At 43.6% G+C, this 16,448-nt stretch overlaps 1 protein-coding gene across 1 annotated transcript; it reads left to right on the top strand.

Moving 5' to 3' along the window:
• The first annotated feature begins 4,912 nt into the window (after positions 1–4,912).
• C1S (complement C1s) lies at positions 4,913–14,176 on the top strand. Its single transcript, XM_045873928.2, has 12 exons — positions 4,913–5,102; positions 5,991–6,155; positions 6,428–6,635; positions 6,770–6,947; positions 7,816–7,941; positions 8,395–8,594; positions 8,799–8,952; positions 9,366–9,481; positions 9,878–9,956; positions 10,615–10,743; positions 11,637–11,711; positions 12,935–14,176. The coding sequence occupies exons 2-12, from the start codon at positions 6,133–6,135 to the stop codon at positions 13,732–13,734; spliced, it is 2,088 nt and encodes a 695-aa protein (XP_045729884.1). The 5' UTR covers positions 4,913–5,102; positions 5,991–6,132; the 3' UTR covers positions 13,735–14,176.
• Positions 14,177–16,448: the final 2,272 nt, after the last annotated feature.

The raw sequence follows: 16,448 nt of genomic DNA, 5'->3' as shown, positions 1-16,448 counted from the left end.
ATTATCAAAATACCTGCAATGGATTTTTTTTTTTGATTCTTCTCTTATCTTTCTAATTCTGTACCTATTCCCTGTTGGTTGCTTCTAATGTTATTAATTGGATTTTTATTACTATTTCTGTATTTATGTTATGAATGTTACAAAAAAGGCAAAGGGAAAAACTCACCACAAAGCACATGTACAATGTTTGCACGACAGTTTGATCTCATTGAAAAATAAATCAGCTGTAATATTCCCAGTTAAAACCCATACTGTTGACTCTCATCCCTACCCCCACATAGACTCCTAGGCCACCTAAATCAGGCCTAGCATCAAGGGACATGATGGACCCATGGCAGATAAAGAATCACCCTGACATCAAGGGACAAAATAACTATCATCATTGCTTTCTGCCAGAAGATTATTGATCAAACGGGGCGGGGGGTGAGGTAGGCGCGGGGAAGCAATGAGAAAAAAACTCTGTAAAGGCCCTGATATAAGGGAGGCCATTTTAGATTTCTTTCTAAGTCAACATGACTACATAAACTTTGCTTAAACCAAAATCAGGCAGGCCTGATTTAAGGCCTGCCAAGCATCTGCTTTACAAATGAGCAGCCTGAAGGAAAGCCTCCTGTCCTTAAGATGTTGATCAATGCTCCTACTCCCTATATTCTATGATGTTAAAACTCGTGATTCCTGCCTACACATTAATCTATAACTTTTTTGAGAGACGGTACCTCTCACATATTGATTTATGGCTTTTTATGTAAAAAAGTATATGATCTTGTAAAAACTCTTCATTCCCTGGAGCACTTTCTTCCCTGTGAAAATTGTGTTTCCCGGCCAGCTGTCCTAATTTGGGCTCGAATAAAACTCTCTCTTCTCGTATTAGAGTGCTTTCTGGTCAATTTATGTTGACAGAACTATATAGCACTTTGTACTTTATAAGCCATAAGTACATGTACCTTTAATGTTGCAGTTTAGGTGGGAATAGAGGAGTCCTCCCAAATTGGCTTTGTTTCTGTCTTAGTCCATTTGGACTGCTATACCAAAATACCACAGACTGGGTGGCTTACAAACAACAGAAATTTACCTCTCACAGTTCTGGATGCTGGAAGTCCAAGATCAGGGGCCAGCATGGTTGGGTGGGGGCCCTCTTTGGAGTCACAGAATTTTTGTTGTTCTCACATAGGCCTAGGGAGCCATCTGGGTCTCTCTCTCTTCCCCACCCCTGGGTCTCTTTTAAAAGAGCACTAAGCCCATTCTTTTTAAAATTTTTTAAAGATTTTCTTTATTTATTTGTCAGATAGAAAGAGAGAGCAAGAGAGCAAGCGAGAGAGAGAGAGAGAGAGAGAGAGTACAGCAGGGGGAGCGGCAGAGGCTGAGGGAGAAGCAGTCTCCCTGCTGAGCAAGGAGCCCAATGTGGGACTCCATTCCAGGACCCTGGGATCATGACCTAAGCTGAAGGCAGATGCTTAACCGACTGAGCCAGCCAGGCATCCCACTAATCCCATTCTTCTTCTTTTTTTTTTTTTTTAAAGATTTTATTTATTTATTTGACAGAGACAGAGATAGCGAGAGCAGGAACACAAGCAGCGGGAGTGGGAGAGGGAGAGCACGCTTCCCGCCGAGGAGGGAACCCGATGTGGGACTCGATCCCAGGACTCTGGGATCATGACCTGAGCCGAAGGCAGACGCTTAACGACTGAGCCACCCAGGCGCCCCCACTAATCCCATTCTTGACCCTCATGACCTAATCACATTCCAAAGACCCCCACCCTCTAACACCAGCACATTGGGCATTAGGATTCCCACTTGTGAATTTGGCAGGCATAATCAGACTATAGCAGTTACTGCTTCTTGTCAACATTCACTTCTTTTTATCCCTCTCCCCTAGTTACACTTTATTTGTTCTGATACAGCTACACTTGTTTTTTTCCTTAGGATTTTTCTTTCTTTCTTTTTTTTTTTTTTAAAGATTTAATTTATTTATTTGAAAGAGAGAGAGAGCGAGCGAGAGAGCACGAGCAGGGGGAGCAGCAGGGCAGAGGGAGAAGCAGGCTTCCCGCTGAGCAGGGAGCCCGATGCGGGACTCGATCCCAGGACCCTGGGATCAGGACCTGAGCCAAAGGCAGATGCTTAACGACTGAGCCACCCAGGCGTCCCTGAGGGAGATGATATTATCACCATTTTACACATGATAAAGCTGGAGCTCAGAGGGATTAAGTAACTTTTCCAAGGTCACACTCCCAAAAGCAGCTAGTAAATGGTCTGAACTCATTGGCTCATTCAGTCAGTCATTTCTCAGATACTCACTGAGCATGTTTATCAGCCATTGTTCTTAGTTGCAGGCAATGGAAACCAACTCTGGTAGATTTGAGCAGAAGAGGAATTTATTAAAGGGATCCTGGATTGATTGCTCAGAGAAATGCTGAGAGCACTGGAGTACAAAGTGTGGAATCTTCACAGCAGGAACAATGGTCAGACTATGGCTGCCTTGGGGCACCTGGGTGGCTCAGTTGGTTAAGCATCTGCTTTCGGCTCAGGTCATGATCCCAGGATCCTGGGATCGAGCCCTGCATATGGCTCCTTGTTCAGTGGGGAGCCTGCTTCTCCCTCTCCCTCTGCGTGCCACTCCCCCTGCTTGTGCTTGCTCACGCTCTCTCTCTGACAATTAATAAATAAAATCTTAAAAAAAAAAAAAAAGAATATGGCTGCCTCTGTTGCCCTGTCTTTGCTAGGCCCTAGACACTTCAGCTTGTGACGCTCACCCACTGGTTCTGGACACTGGAAGCTGTTTGTGAGCACTGCTTCCTCCCTCATCTTTTTTTAAGATTTGTTTATTTATTAGAGAGAGAGCGTACATGTGCGTCAGTGGGGGGAGGGGCAGAGGGAGAGAGAATCCTGAAGCAGAATCCCCACTGAGCGCAGAGCCTGTTGAGGGGCTCAGTCCCAGGACCCTGAGATCATGACCTGGGCTGAAATCAAGAGGTGGCTGCCCAACTGACTGAGCCACCCAGGTGCCCCGGTCTCCTTCATCTTACTGCAGCCACCACTGTCCCCAGAGTCTCCATAGTTTCTTGGTATGACAATCTCGGGATTCAAGGCCTAGGCAGATGCCTCTGATTAGTGGAGTGTGAGTGCATGGGCCTGGTCCAGAGCTGCTGGAGTGGGGAGCAATACACTTCTTGCACTTGCATCTTCTCTCCTGGGAGGTGGGCTCTATTCCCAATCATATGATAAGGAACTCTCCAAATGTCGTAAAGACATTCAAACCCTGGGCAGCCAAAGGAACATCAAACAGTCATAGGTATATCTACTATACGAATGGCACCGCTAGACATGGTGGAGAATGCAGAGATGAATCAGACCCTGAACCTGCCTTCAGAGACCTTATTGACTCATAATTCTCTTCCTTTCAATGTGCACATTTATTTGGCACCATAGTTTGCAAAGCTCTTTCACTCTCACTATTTCATTAGATCCTTCTGACAGCCATGTAAGACAGGCAGAACTGATGTTATCTCCATTTTATACTTGAAGAAGCTAAAAAGTTAGGTAATGAGCCAGTCCTCTGACTCCAGGCCCAGTGCTGAGTGAGTCAACCAGCAATTAATTCCAAGGCATGTGGTTTCCCCATTTTTTAAAAAAGATTATATTTATTTATTTGAGAGAGAGCGATCGGGGCGTGGGGGGTGGTTAGAGGGAGAGGGAGAAGCAGGCTCCCCGCTGAGCAGGGAGCCCAACTCGGAGGCTGGATCCAGGACCCCAGGATCATGACCTGAGCTGAAGACTGACCCCTAACCCATTGAGCCACCCAGGCACCCTTGCCCTGACATTTTAATGCTCCTGAAATCAGGAGGCATCTTATAATCCATGGTATATCATAGATTAATTGGCAGCCTAATTCCTAGTGGTATGTAAACTAAGGGAGCATCTTCAATTGGTGTAGATTCATTGGAATGCAGTCACTAGATAAGGGTAGGAAGTAAAGTAATAAGGGGACATAAAGGTGAGCCAAGAGATCAGGGAAGACTTTGTGGGGGAATCGTACAGCCCACCATCCCTCGGTTCCTTATCTACAACTCTGAATTCCAAAAGGCTTTTTTTCCCCCCAAGTTTGGCACCAAAACTCATTTGTCAGCAAAACCTGACCTGAACTGATGTGAAGTAATTTATAACTATAAGGGATATGTAAATATAATATATAATTATAACCAAATAATAATTTTAATTATTCTACTTACCATGAAGATCAATATGTGTAGCAGCAGAAATATTAATGTTTGGTAATGGAGCATTATTCCAGCCCCTCGAGGGGAGGGAGAGGAGGAGGTGTTACCTAATATTGGGTCCATGTACTGCACTGTCTTTTTAAAATCTGTAAAATTCTGAATTTTGAAACTCATTTAGACCCAAGGGTTATGGATAAGGGACTCTGGATTGTATCTGACCTGGGGCTTGATTGGTGGATAGAATTTAGATGTTTGGAGATGTGGAGGAGATTTTAGGAAGAGGAAGAGCATCATCCCACACAAGCTTAGGTCTAGGTCTAAGTCATTATTCAACCCCATTAAACTTGCTTTAAGAGCAGAGATGACTGGCATCTCTCCCTTAACTCGTGATTCATACATTGTTGGAGGGTTGGACTTTCTGGGTTTGGCTTTTCCCCCCACAGTAATAATCCCCTCCTTTTCCCACAAATCACCTGACTTCTCTGAAAACTCTAACACACCCTTTGGCTGGAAAAGAACATTAAGCAATCGGTGGAATTCCCCCCTCCTTCTTTCTCCCCCTGGAGCCCTGGATGAAGAGACCTTGGGCATGACAGAAGTATGCAGTTCTTGTTTCAAAAGCAGAGGGAGCTCCAAGATCGAGGCTGAGTTACCCTTTCCCTTGTCATGGTCTCCCAGCCCCCTCTTTGTTTAGATCAGGGAATTTCAGACATGCACCCTGGGATAGAGAATCAGATGAACAGAACCAGGACAGGGAGGCCGGCGGAGTTCCTGCAGAGGGAGCGACCAGGCCCGGTGCTGCTCTCCCTGGGAGCCGGCAGGGTTGCCCAGCATGTCCACTGGCACGAGAGAAGGGACTGACCCACTTGTTCCCATCCGCTTCTGAAGGTAAAAACCTTAAAAACTGAAGAGCAGAGCTTTGGTGGAAGAAAAAGAAAGGCAGAGAACTTCACATGGGAAGGTTTTGGGCAAAGACCGAGGGCTGGAAGGAGCAAAGTAAAAGAAGGCAGAATATAGGCAACCTCTTTCTCTTAGGTTGCCCTCCCCCCTCCCCTCGCGGTTACCCCACTACTTACCATTGTTTTCAGGGTTAGAAACATTTTTGGCAAGACTCTCTGAGGAACTATGGAAAGATATCTCATCTTTTTTAATAAAGGAAAAAACCCCAAACCCTGGAGAATTAACGTAGGAAATTGAGGGGATACATTTCCTTTCCTTTCTTTTTGTGTTTCTTGTCATTCAGCTGCCCTTTGCCTCATTCCCCACCCAACCCTGTCTCAGACCACTTCTCCCAAGGTCACTGCCTTCCCCTAGTAAAAGAAGGTCATCCCTCCATCAGTGGTCATTGGGGAGCACCAACAGAAATACGTGCAATAATAAACATAGTAAAGAGAGCTGGTATGAAGTGATAAAGGGGATCTTTACCAAAAGAGGAGGGAGAAATGTCCTAGGTGGATAGTCATGATGGGGAAAGACTCCTGAAAACCTGAGTGGAAATGGGGATATTGTTTTGTGAGGGCAGGAGAGAGACTGATAGAGTGGGGGCAGGGGTCACTGGTGGGGGTGAGGGAAGAGGAGGAAGAAAATTGGGAGAAAGCGCTCATGTTTTTTTTTGGGAAAACTGGGAGAAGATCCAGAGAAGCAATGGGAGAAGGATAAGATCTAGTGTTAGTCTAGAAAGTGAATTGAAGTAGAACCAGGGAGGGTATGAGATGACGGGCATCCTGTGGTGATCAGTGTATTGCTTTGTTTAACCTGTGTGTTACTCTTATGAAGGTGACACTGAACCCCAGGTGACCCCCATCACCAAAGCAGGTGCCTGTGTTTGTTTGACAAATACAGCCAGCCCTGCCACCCCTTTGCTCCAAAGTCCAGAGGTGCAGAGAGCCAGGACCTAGAGGCGTGCTCTTCACCAGGGATGAACAAATTGCCAGAGATGTGGTAAGTGATCATGAGTCTACAGAGATGTACATGGACTCTAGTCCCTTTATCTTCTCTAGAAAACAGCTCAGATCTGAAGCCCAGGTTTTGGCTTGACCTAGGCCTTTTTGCTCTATTCCAGCCTAAGATTCTCTTCCATGTGCTGTTGCCCTCCTCCCTTCTACCTATTTCCCTCCCTTTCCCCTCTCTTCTACCCATGACAAATGCTAGGGCACTCCACTAGTTTGCCAGTACCTGGGTCACCCCCCTCTCCATATGTTTTTTTTTTTCAGGTGCATTGTGCTGTTTTCCCTTTTGGCATCCGTTTATGCTGAGCCTACTATGTATGGGGAGATCCTGTCCCCTAACTATCCTCAAGCATACCCCAATGACATAGAGAAATCTTGGGATATAGAAGTTCCTGAAGGGTATGGGATCCATCTCTACTTCACCCATCTGGACATAGAACTGTCAGAGAACTGCGCATATGACTCAGTGCAGGTATATTATAATAAGCACATAAAGGATAGGGCTGGGGTGGTGGTGGTGGAATGTTCTATTCTTTCTGTCCCCTTCTGTGACCTCCATGCCAAAAATATTACCCTTTTTTAGCTTCCTTTTGACTCTTTTCTTAGATAATGTCAGGAGACCTTGAAGAAGGGAAACTATGTGGACAGAGGACCAGCAAGAATCCCAACTCCCCAATTGTGGAAGAGTTCCAAGTCCCATACAATAAACTCCAGGTGATCTTTAAGTCAGACTTCTCCAATGAAGAGCGTTTCACTGGGTTTGCTGCATACTATGTTGCTGTAGGTAAGGCTCACCCTTCTCTATGTTCCTTAGTGATCCAGCCAAAAGATTAGAAGCAGAACAAACACTGAGAGATTCCGTGAATAAGGATTCTGTTTATAATTATAACTCTTATGAAGTGTTGACTGGACTTGGGTATGTCCATGAATTGCCTTTGTGAAATTCAAACACAAGATTATATCTCAGTGATGATGATGATAATGATAAAAATAGGTAATAAATAGTAACTTATTGAGAACCACTATAAATTGGGCACTGTATTAGGAATTTTATCTATATTAACTTAATCTTCTCCTCAGCTCTTGAAGCTAAGTATAATGATCTCCACTTAAAGATAAAGAAAGTGAGGACTAGGGAAGTTAAGTAACTTGCCAAGAATCACAAGAGGAATGCATGATATTCAAACCCATCCAATGGCAAACAAACCTTCAAATTCTGTGTGCTTCTACACCTAACTCTAGGTTAAAGTGAAGTTAGAACATCTCATAAAGCCAAACTATTGTTTGGATTTGACAGAAATGCCCAAATCCTCTAAAGTGGTAAGCATACTGATTGCACTTCCCCTCAGAAGACATTTAATCATGTTTAGCCTATAGAGTGTTGTCTCTGGAACTGAAATGCTCTGTTTGTGAGAAAGGCCAAGGGTCTCTGGCATTGAGAGCTCCCTTATAGCCGTGCAATGACAGGACTCAACTCCAGAATCGGAATCATGGAGAGTAATATAGAATAATACCATCCTGAAATGTGATTCATTCATTCATGTTAGCAATAGGCCTTTCCTAATTTTTATTACCCTTGTAGTTTTGGGTTTAAACTCATTCTTCCTTCTATGTCTTTGTTCTTGACTTCAATCTTTCTCTACTTTTTCTAGATATAAATGAGTGCACAGACTTTGCAGATGCCCCTTGTAGCCACTTCTGCAACAACTTCATTGGTGGTTACTTCTGCTCCTGCCCCCCAGAATACTTCCTCCATGATGATACGAAGAATTGTGGAGGTGAGCTTGGCATCAAGTGGGGTGCATGTTCCCTGGGATTTGGAGTGGCTTGAGGCTTCAGTTATAGCTTTGTTGACCCTTCCAATTTTGACTAGCCTCAGCCTTGCTTTGGCACCTATCTTTAGTTACCCATAAGCTGCGGGGGAGCCACAAGAGTGGAGGAAGACAAGACTACAGGGTCAAGTTAAATAATTGGAGAAGAGAGATAGATGCCTGTGAAGAGTCTACCTGGGACTGCTCTTAACCTTGAGGGGCTCTATCATAAACAATGTGATGGAAACCCAATAGGCATTGGGTATCTCTATTGATTTGTATCGGGTGTGTAATTGTGGCATGTGGACTCCAGTCAGGGATGCTCAGTTCATGAGAAGAGTCATAGAATGGGGCAGGATCTCCTTTCCTTGACCCTATATTTGATTCCTCTTTTTTTTTTTCTTTCTTTTTCTCCCTTAGTCAATTGCAGTGGGGATGTATTCACTACACTGATTGGGGAGATTGCAAGTCCCAATTATCCCAATCCATACCCAGAGAACTCAAGGTGTGAATATCAGATCCTGTTGGAGGAGGGATACCAAGTGGTGGTGACTATGCGGAGAGAAGATTTTGATGTGGAACCAGCTGATTCGAAGGGCCACTGCCCTGACAGTTTAGTTGTGCGTGATGATTAGTTTTCCTCCCAACTCACACAGAGAGATTTCTCCTCAAAGACAAGTTGTCTTTCTTTCTGTCCCCTCTTTTCTTCCCCTCCTTCTTATTTTATGTTTCTTTCATTACCTCCTTTACTCTTATCCCCTCCATTTTACCTCTTTCTTTTAGTTCTTTCTCTCTGCTGATTTCATCATTTCATTTCTTTTCAGTTTGTTGCAAGAGACAAGCAGTTTGGTCCTTACTGTGGTAATGGATTCTCTGAGCCACTAAATATTGAAACTAAGAGTAACACTCTTAATGTCATCTTCCAAACAGACCAAACAGGGCAAAAAAAGGGCTGGAAACTTCGTTACCATGGAGATCGTGAGTAACCTAGAAGTTGCTCTTTGGTGTTACCAAAGTCCTTGGACAATGTAAGATCCAAACAGGTAGATTGTTATATGGCTAGGTATCCTGAGAGACTTCACTTCTTCAGCAAGATCTAAACCTGTCAGTGGTTGTAAAAATGCCTGAGCCTTTAGGAATCCTTCAACTGGGCTTGCAGGTGCAGACAACCTGGGGTGGTTAGTTAGTATGTACTAACATGGCTGGGTGGATGGAACTGGCTCAATGACTTCCTGGAGTATGTAATACCATATTATTTTAGACATCTCCATTGGAATGTTAGGCCTCAGGATTAAGGACTACTGAATGATTTCAGAAAGTGTGAGGATGATATAAATAGAATAGAGTTTCTCCAACTCTTTGGTAATTTTTCTTTTTCTGTCCTTTCCAAGCAATTCCTTGTCCCAAAGAAGTCACTGCCAATTCTGTTTGGGAGCCTGAGAAAGCAAAATATGTGTTCAAAGATGTGGTAAAGATAACCTGTCTGGAGGGGTTTGAAGTTGTACAGGTAAAGTACTATTAGGGTCTTCTCCCTAATCCTTACATCAGGATGAGCATACTGGAATTGTCTAATGGTTTACTGAATGTCCTTGTTTGAGCAAGGTTTAACACCTTTTCCACAAACAGAACACCTCAGGATCTTTAGTCCTTCCTTGTGAGTCATGGCCAGATTGACACTCTCCTTCTGCCTTTAGTCTTCCTGGGGAAGGGGATTTGATATGCTGGGGCAAAGTTGTCTTTTAGCCTTAACTTCTGGGTGCTTTGGGTCATTCTACTAAGATGTCCCCAAGCTTCTTGTGGTCAGAACTCCTCATTGATCCAAGGCCAGAGATCAATTTCATTTTTGACTTTGATTTCCCATATCTCTCCTTATAAATTAATGGTGATGTGTATTATTCTCCAGGGAAGTGTTGGCTCGACATCTTTCTATTCTGCTTGTCAAAGTAATGGAAAGTGGAGTAATTCCAGACTGAAATGTCAACGTATGTATTTTTTTTTAAATGGGACTCTTTCCCCCCCCCCCTTTTGATGGGAATTAAAAGATCAGCTCATCAAGGTTCAAATTCATGTTTTCCTCTTAGGCTTGTGAGAGAGTGGGTTGGATTTTTTTAAAGATTTCATTTATTTATTTGACAGAGAGAGAGAGAGCACAAGCAGGGGGAGCAGGAGGGGGAGATTCAGGCTTCCTGTTGAGCAGGGAGCCTGATGCATGAACCCTGGGATCATGACCTGAGCCAAAGGCAGACATTTAGTCGACTGAGCCACTCAGGCACCCCATGGATTTTGTTTTTGAAGGGAAGCCATCCATGAAGTGCTAGCCCAGACTGGCCAGACTAGCAGGTTTCTTTCAAAGAAAGAGGCCATGGGATTGGTAGAGTTAGTAGAACTATAGAAGTCCATTCCTGGCTTCTGCAGGATCCTCCACCAACCACTGAGAAGCAGGTTCCTCCTTGTAGCTTTCAAGGGCCTATCTGAATTGGCAGGACTCAGTGGTCTGGGGAGATTCATCTCAGGTGCGCTTATGGACGTGGGGGGTGGGAAGGAGTGAGGGACACGGCTGGGAGAATGGAACTGGCTCAGTGACTCTTCCTAGTAGGATGTAACTATCCTAACCATCACTCTCCTGCCTTCTTCTTGTAGCTGTGGACTGTGGCTCTCCTGAACCCATTCAGAATGGTAAAGTCGAAGATCCAGAACATACTTTATTTGGTTCTGTCATTCATTACACTTGTGAGGAGCCATATTATTACATGGAAGATGAAGAAAGCGGTAGGTTTCTTTGACTAGAGAAAAGAGGAGAAAGAATAAGAGTGCTGGAAAGGGAATAGAACAATCTTTCTGGGTTGGAAGAGAGTTTGGAGAGAAATGAAGGATGGGATGGACTTTATCCTCTTGGCTTAGTCTAAAGATACAGTTTTCCTATGGGGATATAGGATCATCCATAGGGAATAACAGAGGTCACTGAGCTCAGCTTCACAACTATGGCAGAAATTCCCCCTACAATATCCATTTTCATGTGGTTACCCAGCTTTTGACCAATTATTTAATGTAGAACATACAGGAGTAATGCTTCCAGTGTCAAGTCACCAATACTATGTGACTGGCTTTCTTGATGGAGAGGCCTTATTAGTACTGGATGAAGGACTGGAAAAGGCACAATATGTACCACTTTATTGCTTTTAATTTATTATTATTTTTAAAGATTTATTTATTTATTTTAGACAGAGAGAGAGAGAATGAGAGAGAGAGAGCGAGTGGGAGGGGCAGAAGGAGAGGGAGAGAGAATGTCAAGCTGAGCGCAGAGCCTGTCATGGGGCTCGATCTCACGACCCTGAGATCGTGACCTGAGCCAAAACCAAGAGTGGGACCCTTAACCGATTGTGCCACCCAGGCGCCCCACTTTTAATTTAATTTAATTTATTTTCCCACTTGAAGCATTTTTCTAATTTCTGCCATAACACTCTTCTGCTTCGGAAACTGTTCCTTCTCCTCCCTTGGCAGGATAGAGGCCAGAGGCATTGTGTAGAGGGTGTCCTCAAGATTCTTTTCTAGTTGATTTGATTTGATCCCCTCCTCAAATCTCAGAGGAGCTGAGGCTCTGCATGAAAGGGGGAATGGAAAAGAGGAGATGTGGTGGTGAGTGTGTCTTTGTGCTATTCCAGGAGAGTATCACTGCGCTGGCAACGGGAGCTGGGTGAACAAATTGCTGGGCACGGAGCTGCCAAAATGTGTTCCAGGTAATGAGGGCTCAGTCTCGGGGACAGACCATAGACTCAGGTGCCGGTGTATGGGGCCACTCTCTGAAAGTAGCTGCAGTCCTCTTGGGAAAGGACTTAATCTGGGTCTAGCTGAGTCTAGTCTAGAGGTGGAGACAACACTGGGCTGGGGGGGGCTTGCCAGGGCCTTGGGGAATTCCTCCAACATTGAGTCAGGCCAACTGACAGGAAATAGAAAGTTAACCAGTGACGATATCAGATTCTGGGCCAGTTAAGTTTGGTAATGTAGCTGTAGTAAGGGGATGTAGAATTGCTAAAAACAGGACCTGAAAAGTGAGAGTGAGGAATCCACACACAGAAACAAGACCAATTGACTAGCCCAGTTATTATGTAAAAAGTCTATCTGGCATCAAGAAATGAGTTGCAGACAGATCACAATTGGATAGAAGAAGGCTTTCAGGCAAAGCCAGAATAATAATAATGTTCTGGTAGTAATAGCTAGGGGCTGAGCTAGTTAATTGCATTTATTATCTCATTCCAGTCCTTGCAACAACCCTTTGAGATATGATTAGTCCCATTTCACAGATGAGGGAACTGAGTACAAGGTCACAGAGTTAGTGAGAGGCAGGAGTAGACTTTGAACCCAGGTCTGTCTGGGTCCAAAGACTTTTATGCTCACCTCAGAGTCTATTCAGACTGATTGCTGAGCGATTTAGGTCAGCTGACTTCATCTGGAATAAAATTCCATTTTAGTTGTATTTGGTAATGGCAAAGTAATCAAATCTGCAATCAGTGCGGAATGAGATGAAAGAGGAAAGAAGAGAACCCTTTCTTTGTCCTACTTCCAAGGACTGCTAGGAGGGACTCAGCTGCAATTAGGACTTCAGTAAAGAAGGCGATAAACACTCCATGTGGGCATCAGAAGAAGGTGGGATGTTGCCTCCTCCACCATCTGTATGAGGAAAGAATTTCCCAGCACTGTTTCCAGTTGGGCCCCTGTTCCATGCTGAACCTAGGAAGTCTCTTCCACAAGCCTGCCTGTGGCTTTGGAAAAGTTAGGGGGAGATGTTTGGTGATTTCATTCAGGATGAACCTGGTACTGAGATGGTTGACCAAATACAGGGTTGGCTATATTGTGCTAGAGAATTCTGATGCCTGGCAGGTTTTTGAGTGGTTGGAGGATTTGCAGGAGGCCAGCAATTTATTTCTTCCTCTCTCTCCACCTTGTTCTTGTTCCTTCCTAGTGTGTGGTGTTCCCAGTAAGCCCTTTAGAGGAACACAGAGGATATTTGGAGGAATCATTGCAGAGATTCAAAATTTCCCCTGGCAAGTCTTCTTTTCAAACCCATGGGCTGGTGGGGTTCTCATCGATGAGTACTGGGTGCTGACAGCTGCCCACGTCGTGGAGGGAAACCGTGACCCAGTAATGTACGTTGGGTCCACCTCAGTGGTCACCTCAGAACTGGCAAAAGCCCAGATGCTCACTGCTGAGCGTGTAATTATTCATCCGGGTTGGGAATTCCTGGATGCCCCAGAAACACGAAAGAATTTCAACAATGACATTGCACTTGTGCAGCTGAAAGAGCCAGTGAAAATGGGACCCACTGTCTCCCCCATCTGCCTGCCAGGCACCTCCTCAGAATACAACCCCTCAGTGGGAGACCTGGGAATGATCTCAGGCTGGGGCCGAACAAAGGTAAGAGATCATGTGATCCTGCTTCGAGGGGCAATGTTACCCGTTGCTCCCTTAGAAAAGTGCCGGGAGATGAAAGGCAAAAATGTCAAAGTGGATATAAATTCCTATGTTTTCACTAATAATATGATCTGTGCTGGAGGAGAGAGGGGTGTTGATAGCTGTGAAGGGGACAGTGGTGGAGCCTTTGCTCTACGGGTTCCCAATGAAGAGACCCCCAAATTCTATGTAGCTGGTCTGGTGTCCTGGGGCCCCCAGTGTGGAACGTATGGAATCTACACACGAGTGCAGAACTACATTGACTGGATAACGAAGACAATACGGGAAAACAGTACCCCCAGAATGGACTAATCCATACATACACTACCAGCCTCTCCAAGGGCTATGACCAATCTGTTGCTTTCTGTTCCTCTCAATATTCCCATTATTTCACCATGATTGAGAGAAGATTTGGGAGTATGATTTAAATAGAACTTGATTATTGGGATACCTAGCTGGAAGTAGTGTTTGATCATTACATCGTATTGGTCACTTGGTGTGATCTGATTCTGTGGGGTCCTCTCCCTTGAATTCCAACTGTGGATAACAACATGAGAAAGGTGCTCCTATCTTGCACTGTTCCATAGGGAGTCCCCTTTCCTGATGATTGCCTGATGTTACAGTTCTGACTCTGAAATTTATTGTTGGGCATACCCTTGATTTTTTTGTTTCCTCTTTACCTGTTTGAAGTTCCATTTACTTTATCATACTCAGTGTCTACTATCTACTTTTAATAAATCATGGTTATAACCCAGTTCTGGCTGACTTGTCTTATTCCACATCAAGACCTGAGCCCCAGAGAAGGGTGATGAAAGGCTGTGTCTTGGAGATTCAGGCATCTAGCAGTTCATATTGAATTGTCGTGAAAACAGGGATTTCAGATTTTCTCCTCTCTTCCAATTGAGATTTATTGTGGATCAGCATGAACATCATCAACACAAGGTGCCATATTTTGCTTTTAAAACTTATGAAACAAACCTGAACCTCATTCAGAAGTCTGCATACAGAATTGGCTGTTTAAGATCTTTAAGTATACAATTTTGAGGTATAAGTTGTTTTGACATCTTCTGAAAATTAATTTTCTTTTAATACATTTGTATAATATAATATTTTTTGTATAATACAATATTACAACTTAATAAAAAGAAAAAAGAGAAATTGAACATGCTCTCATCAGCTTGCCTCGTGGTTTTGATCAATTTGTCAGTCAGGCAACAACGTCTTCTCCGGGTTAAACCCTGTGCCAAGACATTACAGCTGAAAATTCTGGTGAGGATGGACCCAAAAACTCTCCCTTCTATTTTTTCCCCCAAGGGAATGGAAATTAAAAAAAACCTTCTTTCTCACCACAAATTGATTAGTAATGAAAAATGGCCACACAATTGAGACTAAGTATTTTTAAACTGTGGACAGGAGGCCTCTTTAGGGTGGTGGTTGCCCCAACAAGGTGTCTTATGAAAGCCACGGACTGAGAGTAAGAGTAGGAGTTCAGGAAGACTCTGGTCTGTTGGATGGGACATGAGGCTTTCAAGAGAGGAGTTTTTACCAGAAGCCAAAAGGTGTGTATTTGGAAAGGATTTTGATTTTTTGTAGACCAAAAGGGCTAAATTCAACAGTTGACCTTAGACTGAAGGTTAATACATGATGAAGTAAACAGAACTGTAATTGAAAGTTCTGAAGAATCAAAGGAGAATTATAATAAGGAAACTTGGAAGGACTGTGTCAAGTCAACCAAGCAGCATAAAGTCATTTACATTATTCCTTAACTGTACCTCATAACCACTTTTGTCTACCTGCTGTCATTACATATGCAATGGAATTGACAGTATAACCTGGACTACAATGTTTTGGGTGGGAGAAGGGTGATTCCTCTAGAGAAAAAAAGAATTGAAAAAATACTAAGAAACTTCCTCATGATGTAGAAACTTTCTTTTTAAATAATTGAGATAATAGAAAAAAATAACCTGGAATCAGACAAGTAACAGATAAAGGAAATCCATCTATGCCAGGATCTTCAGTCTATTTGGGTTATTCCTTTACAGATGACCTGGGGTATTAGTGACAGAATCCCCTCATTGTTACTGCCTTATGCAGTAGGATGGTTATGGTTAACTTTACTATGAGATCATTTCTCTGAGTGAATGGCAGGGAGGGGTTCTAAATGAATCATCATCAGAGACTTCAGAGCTGAGAAGGACTCATCACCAAGGCCTTGAAGGGCTAGAGAATCACTGATTGTGACTTAAAGGGTATCAATCATATCGCCTTACGTGTCACTTGGGAACAATGTGTGTCTGCTTCACCTGAAACTCAGGAAAAGACAACTTTTTTTTAAAAAGATTTTATTTATTTATTTGAGAGAGAGAGAGAGCATGAGAGGGGGAGGGTCAGAGGGAGAAGCAGACTCCCCGCCGAGCAGGGAGCCTGGTGCGGGACTCGATCCTGGGACTCCAGGATCATGACCTGAGCCGAAGGCAGTCACTTAACCAACTGAGCCACCCAGGCGCCCAGGAAAAAACAACTTTTAAAAGCGGGTGAATTGTCACATTTCTTTGGTCAGAAGAAAATGGACTGGCAGATCAGTTTCTCATGCCAGGGTAAAAAGGTGGTATCCAGGGGCCAAGAGGATTTAATGGAAGGAACCTAATTGAAACTGGACTAACACAGAAGGCACTGGCAGGATTTCGGGACCCTCTAAAGTTGCTTTTAGTGGGATACCTTGAATCAACAGCATATTCTGTAGAAATGTGATGTTACAGTTTCCACATACCTGTTTTTTTAAACTAAAAATATGAGAAAACTGTTTTTTTCAGCTTTATTGAGGTATAATTGACAAAATTGTAAAATATTTAAAGTATGCAATGTGATGATTTCATATACATATATATTGTGAAAGGATCCCCCATCACATTCATTAATTCATTACCTCACATATTTACCCTTAATAATATTTTTTTGGGGTGAGAACACTTTAGGTTCTAGTCTCTTAGCAAATTTCAATTATATGATATTGTGTTATCAACTAT

This window comes from Mirounga angustirostris, unplaced genomic scaffold (genome assembly GCF_029215605.1).
Source record: "Mirounga angustirostris isolate CCGP_5_RB_7025 unplaced genomic scaffold, mMirAng1.0.hap1 SCAF_5, whole genome shotgun sequence".
In the NCBI taxonomy this organism is placed as follows: Eukaryota; Metazoa; Chordata; class Mammalia; order Carnivora; family Phocidae; genus Mirounga; species Mirounga angustirostris.
Note: the sequence above shows the minus strand (reverse complement) of the source record. Positions and strands in the feature narration are given on the sequence as shown.

What these genes read in the sequence shown, in the direction of transcription:
- C1S (XM_045873928.2), top strand. Translation starts at nt 6,133, where the DNA reads ATGAACAAATTGCCAGAGATGTG. An exon ending in AACAAATTGCCAGAGATGTG is followed by an intron (nt 6,156 to 6,427) that starts GTAAGTGATCAT and finishes TTTTTTTTTCAG; the next exon opens with GTGCATTGTGCTGTTTTCCC. An exon ending in TGCATACTATGTTGCTGTAG is followed by an intron (nt 6,948 to 7,815) that starts GTAAGGCTCACC and finishes TACTTTTTCTAG; the next exon opens with ATATAAATGAGTGCACAGAC.